Source organism: Orycteropus afer, unplaced genomic scaffold (assembly GCF_000298275.1).
Source record: "Orycteropus afer afer isolate SDZICR_OR568_19922 unplaced genomic scaffold, OryAfe1.0 scaffold00476, whole genome shotgun sequence".
Lineage (NCBI taxonomy): Eukaryota > Metazoa > Chordata > Mammalia > Tubulidentata > Orycteropodidae > Orycteropus > Orycteropus afer.
The window spans coordinates 1,404,353-1,410,386 of NW_006922063.1; the positions used below are offsets into that span (position 1 = coordinate 1,404,353).

The following is a 6,034-nucleotide window of genomic DNA, read 5'->3' on the forward strand; positions in this document are numbered from 1 at the left end:
CATAGCGACCCCTCCTTGGGTTTCCGAGGCAGTATCACTACGGAAGTAGGATTGCCCAACCTTCCTTCCGAGGAGTGGCTGATGGGTTTGAACCGCCAACCTTCTGGTTAGCAGTCAAGTGCTTTAGCCACTATGCTACCAGAGCTCCTGTCAGCTCTCTTAGTGGTCCCCAAAACTTTCCTCTAAGGATGTCCAAGGGCATCTAGGCAATTAAGTTTCTTTCTTTTGACATTTCCCCAGACACCCATGGGTAGTGAAGTCTTTTAATTTTCTAGCTTCAGCGACTCACGAAGATTGTCCAAACCCCGTTGTCTGAGTCCATTCAGACTCATAGCGACCCTATAGGGCAGTAGAACTACCCCCATACGATTTCCAAGGATGTAATTTTTACTTACTGCCATCTATTTCCTTCGGGAGTGGCTGATGGATTCAAATTTCAGACCTTCCGGTTAGTGACTGATGGCTTATCCAGTGCACCAGCAGGGCTCCTTGTGTGGACTGTAATCCATCAATATTTTTCTATTTCATGATGCCCCAAGCACTTATGGGAAACGTCAGGGATATGCTCTAGCAGTAGTTCTTAACAAGGACTGTACTTCAGAATCACCTGGGATGCTGCAAAAAGATGAATGTCTAGCCCCTACTTCAGATATTCTGGTTCTATAGGTCTGGGGTGGAGACCACACGTCTGCATTTTTTAAAAGCCTGTTCTAGACTGGATCTGGAAGGAGCCCTGGTGGTACAATGGCTAAACACTAGCCTGCATGACCTGGAAATCTACTCCCTGAAAGATTCCAAAAACCATCTCAGCGACCTTATAGGACAAATAGAACTGCCTCATAGGGTTTCCAAGGCTGTAAACCTTTATTGAAGCATAAACCAAAAACCAAACCCACTGCCATCAAGTCAATTCCAATTCCTAGGGACCCCCATGGGGTTGTGAGCACCATAAATCTTTTCAGAAGTAGATTGCCCCATCTTCCTTCCACAGAGCAGCTGGTGAGTTTGAACCACCCAACTGTTGGTTAGCAGCCAAGTGCTTAACCACTGTGCTACCCGGGCTCCTCTCCCATAGAGATTACAGCCTAGGAAACCCTATGGGGCAGTTCTATTCTGTCATATAGGGTCACTATGAGTTGGAATCGACTCCAAGGCATAGGGCACAACAGACTGGATCCAGGGTTGAGAACCCAAGGGCTAGCATTTGGGACTCTTGGGAATGGTGCCTCCAGTATCTTTATTTTGAATGTGCAGCAGTGCATCATGGGAATTATAACCCATCCCTTCCAAGGATCCATGGGAATTGTAGTTTGATCCTACTTCTCTCCCTCTATGGCTACAGCAATTAAGCTTCCCGCCTTGGCAGACCACCTCCACTCTTCCCTTGCAGCCTGCCAATTTTCTTCATTCAAGACAGCCCCTTTGGGGATGGTATCCTGGGTCAGAGCCACTACTAGCCATCCCAAAGCCAAAACTGGTACCCCAAGGTAAGGACACCCCACAGAATATGCTGTGCTCCAACCCAGTAGCAAGGGAGTGAAGGTTAAATGGAAGGAAGACGTGGGATGAGAGACGGAGGTAAGAGGTTAAGAGAGAATCCTCTTCCCTGCCCGTGGCTCTGCCCTTGTCCAGCCCTCTACTGCCTGTTCCCCCATCACAGTTCCCATCACTCTGGGTTGTTTTCATTGCAAGGTGTGGCTTTTCCCCCTGAACTGAGACTTCATGTGTGTCTTCATTCCTCTGTAGTAATGACCCCTCAGACCTCACTTTTTCCTGTCTCCTCCCTGTTGTAGGCCTTGAAGCCATCCTGGTCCCAGAGATCCAGACCCCCAGCACTTCCCAAGGCTCTAGCCACAGTTCCCAATCCCCTGAGCTGTTTGTGGAGTCCTGGCCATCCAGCTCAGGGACCCCTTCCCCACTCAACACCACAGAGGGACAGATGGGAGTTTCTCCACCACCGGCCCCAATAGACAGCCGGGACTCCGTGGTGGCAAAGTAAGTCCTAGCAGCCCTGGGGGAAAGGGAAAGTGTGGGTTAGAGGATGGCACAAAAAAAAAAAAAAAAAAAAAAAACCGCATTATCGTGAAGTTGGCTCTGACTCATAGCGACCCCTCCTTGGGTTTCCAAGGTAGTATCACTACGGAAGTAGAGTGCCCAGCCTTCCTCCGAGGAGCGGCTGGTGGGTTTGAACCTCCAGCCTTCTGGTTAGCAGTCTAGTGCCTTAGGCACTACACCACCAGAGCTCCTTAGAGGATGACAGGCATCCCATGAGAATCATCACCACCAGAGCTGTTTTTGCAACACTCTTAAAAGACCTGGCACTTCTTGTGTGTTATTAAGAGCTTAGCTCTGGAGCTAGACTGCCTGGGTTCAAAGTGTAGCTCTCTCCCCTACTATCTGTATGATTATGGTTTCAGCATCTTCATCTGTAAATTGGGGCATAGTAATAGCACCTGTATCCTTGGGCTATTTTGAGCTTTCAATGAATTACTGTATGTAAAGAATCTATAGCAGTGCCAGGAAGAAGTACAGCCATAAAGCTCCTTAGAAACAAGAATAGCCAGACTTCATCGCTCATACTTCAGTCATGTTGTCAGAAGGGACCAGTCCCTGGAGAACGATATCATGCTTGGTCAAGTCAGCGAGAAAAGGGAGAATTCTCAGCAAGATGGATTCAATGACGGGCTTAAGCATGCAATGATTGTGAATCACAGGACAAGACACAGGACAAGACAGTATTTTGTTCTGTTTAAATAGGGTCACTATGAGTCAAAACCGATTCAGCAGCACCTAACAACAACAACAGCATAACAGTGCTGGTCACATAATGGCACTTTGATTTGTAGGATATAGGTTCAACTGCTGTAACAAAGAGTCTCAGATTAATTGTGGCTTAACCAAGTGTGTTAGACTGGGTTCTCTAGAGAAACAAAAACCAGTAAAGCTTATAGAAAGAGAAATTTATCTTAGGAAAATGGCTCACACACTTATAGAAGCTGGCAAGTCCAAAGTTCTTGGATCAAACGTCAAGCTGGAGGCTTTTCCACATCAAGCTGGAGGCTTCTCCCGACTCTTACAGCTGCAGGGGCTGAGGAGGTCAAGGTTGGCAGGCAGTATACTGGCTGTTGACTCCAACAAATGACGAATCCAAGATCTCCAGGCCAAATGGTGGATTGTTCACTCACGGACAGTTGTAGGCAGCACAGCAGAATCCTGATCCACAGAAGAGTGTCTCTTTTCCCAGGATGTCCATAAATACACTGGAAGCAGGCCACACCCCTAGGGAAACTCCCTTTCAATGGATTGGCTGCTCAAAACATATTCATCTGATCCCGTCATGGGAGTAGCCACATCACAACTGCTTAAACCACACAGAATTGTGGTCCAGCCAAGTTGACAGACAGCTCCAACTATCACACCAAGGTAGAAGGAGCTCTGGTGGCATAGTGCCTAAGACGTCTGACTGCTAACCAGAAGGTTGGTGGTTCACACCCACCAGCCACTCCGCAGAAGGAAGACTAGGCGATCTACTTCCATAAAGATTTACTGCTTCAGAAGCCCAAAGGGGGTCACTGTGAGTCAAAATTGACTCGATGGCAGTGAGCTTTTTTTTTTTTTTTTTTTAACCAAGGTAGAATTTATTTCTCCTCACTTAATAGTTCAGACCAAAGCAACCAGGGCTGGTATGGCAGCCCTAGGTAAGGAGTCTGGGACACAGGCTCCTTCTGTCTTGTTGCTCTGCCATCCCTATTCTGTACTCCTTACTTTCATGGACCAAAATGGCTCCCAACCACATGCACTTTCCAGGATCACGTCTCCTCACACCCTGTTGGTCAGAACCTGACTACAGGTGAAAAGGGCACCTGGGAAATGTAGCCTTGATGTTTGATAAACATTGGCTGTTACTATTTAGCTCTCCGCACCCCACTCATCTCCCATCCCTTGATGCTCATAGGTACATAAACCGGTTCCGTCAGGCTCAGCCCACAAGCCGAGAGGAGCGCCAACCTGCAGGCCTAACCTCAGCTGACTTTTGGTGGCTGAGGACTGAGTCTCCAGATCACATCAGTCAGCTTGCAGCAGGTACCTGCCTAGTGACATCACCTCCTGGCCTAAAATCTTTCCTGATTAGTACCCCTAGAGGCCCTTTCCTCTTGGGCCTCCCTAATTCATTAGGGGGCTTCTCAGCAGGGGCCAGTAAACAAGAAAGAAGACCTAGCACCGCCAAGGTAGCCAGCACATCCCAGGCTGTGGACCTCCTTCAGGAGAGAAACCAGGTAACATTTTCTTCCACCCTTCCCTATCTGGCTGAACTGACAGCATCAGCCCAAGGATAAAATCTGAGCCAATCTCCAGCTCAAGGAAGCTTAAACAAAACGGAGAAATTGTTGGCTAATGCAAGTGAGAAATCTAAAAATTGATGCTTCTGGGCATAGCTTGATGGAGGTGTAAGAACAATGTTGGCAGGAACCTGACTCTCTTAGCTCTGTGTTCCTCTTTCTTGAGTGCAATCTCAAGTAGGCTTTCACCTTGTAGCAGCCAAGATGTTTCCCATTGGCTCTCAACATTCACGTCCCGCCTTAGCTGCTCCATAGAAAGGGGAGGCTTTTCCAATAACCCCCGCCCCCCCCCCCAGGGCTCATTCTCATTGGCTCATTCTTTTTTATTTATTTTTTTAACTGTGATTTGAGTGAAAGTTTACAGAGCAAATTCACTTTCCATACAGCAGTTCACATACACTTTGTCTCATGACATTGACTACAATTTACCCCAATGAAACAGCTCCCCTCCCACTTCCTCCTGATAGTGACCTCTTCCCTGTGTCCATCCCTCCATGCACTCCTGCCCCCTGAGCTGTCTCCCTGTGCATAAACATCATTGGCTCATTCTTGAGGCCAAAGGAGAGAATATTGTGATTGACCAGGCCTAGTCAGGGAAGTAGAGTTAACTCTTCAAACAGCAATGACTGCACATGAGGAGTGTAGATCCACAGAGACCACATGTGAGGGTACCAGGTGGGATGCAGACCTGCACTTCAGGCCATCTAGAGTTCTTTTTCCAGCAGCTTCTAGAGTGAGGCCTGACTCCTCTCACCCCACAGAGCCTCAACACATGGGACTCACCCCTGCTGGACTTGGAGACCCTGAGCCTACAGAGCCGAGCTGATAGGCTGCTCAAACGCAGGTGCCTCCCCCAGCCTGTAACGTCCTCCCCACTCCTGCAGCTCCAGGCCCAGCCCACTCCCTCTAGATCTCTGTTACCTCATTTCTACGTTCTCCCTGCAGCAAGGCCTCCATCTCCTCCTCCCTCAGCCCCAGTGACAGAAGCAGTTCCTCATTCCCCACCACCTCTGATGGCCTCTCACCCTTCTCTGTGACCTTCACCCCTGACACCAGCAAGGACTCTGGCCCCAGAGCACCGGGTAAGTACTGGAAATCAAGGAATAAGGGAAACCTGGATGTGAATCCTGGTACTGCTACTTACCAGTTGTATAACCTTGGACCTCTCTGGGTCTCATTTCCCTGGCTGTAAAACGAGGATAATATTTGTTCTCCCCTTTTATGGGTGTTAACCAAAACCAAAACACCAAACCCTCTGCCGGTGAGCTGATTCTGACGCATAGCAGCCCTCACTGGGTTTCTGAGGCAGTAAATCTTTTTTTTTTTTCCCCCAGACTTTAGATAATTTATTAAGGTCACACAGCCTGAGTGACAGTCAGAACCGGAATTCAAGCATTCTGTTTCCAGAGTTCACATTTATAACCATTATATTCATAACTGTGACTATATAAATATTTTGTTATTGTTCACATAGGACAATATTCTTCACCTTGAAAATGTTTTCATTTTAACATACATAGTTATACACGAAAAAACGTTATTTCTTTAACATTTTTTTGAATAGGCAATTTATAGTCACAACATTCCAAATTAATCTGGTACTTCCCCCCCCCTTTTTTTTATTGTGATTTGGGTGAAGATTTACAGAACAAATTCACTTTCCATACAGCAGTTCACATATACTTTGTCTCATG

General features: G+C 47.4%; 1 protein-coding gene across 1 annotated transcript in view; it reads left to right on the forward strand.

Annotated features, from left to right (window-relative positions):
* The first annotated feature begins 1,394 nt into the window (after positions 1–1,394).
* The window catches only part of PROSER3 (proline and serine rich 3), a 12,241-nt gene continuing 7,601 nt past the window's right edge, over positions 1,395–6,034 (forward strand). Inside the window, exons 1-6 of the mRNA XM_042782819.1 lie at positions 1,395–1,487; positions 1,794–1,995; positions 3,956–4,083; positions 4,177–4,277; positions 5,102–5,184; positions 5,286–5,422. Coding sequence (XP_042638753.1) covers positions 1,940–1,995; positions 3,956–4,083; positions 4,177–4,277; positions 5,102–5,184; positions 5,286–5,422 — 505 coding nt within the window. The 5' untranslated portion in view covers positions 1,395–1,487; positions 1,794–1,939. The remainder of the gene's footprint in view (positions 1,488–1,793; positions 1,996–3,955; positions 4,084–4,176; positions 4,278–5,101; positions 5,185–5,285; positions 5,423–6,034) is intronic.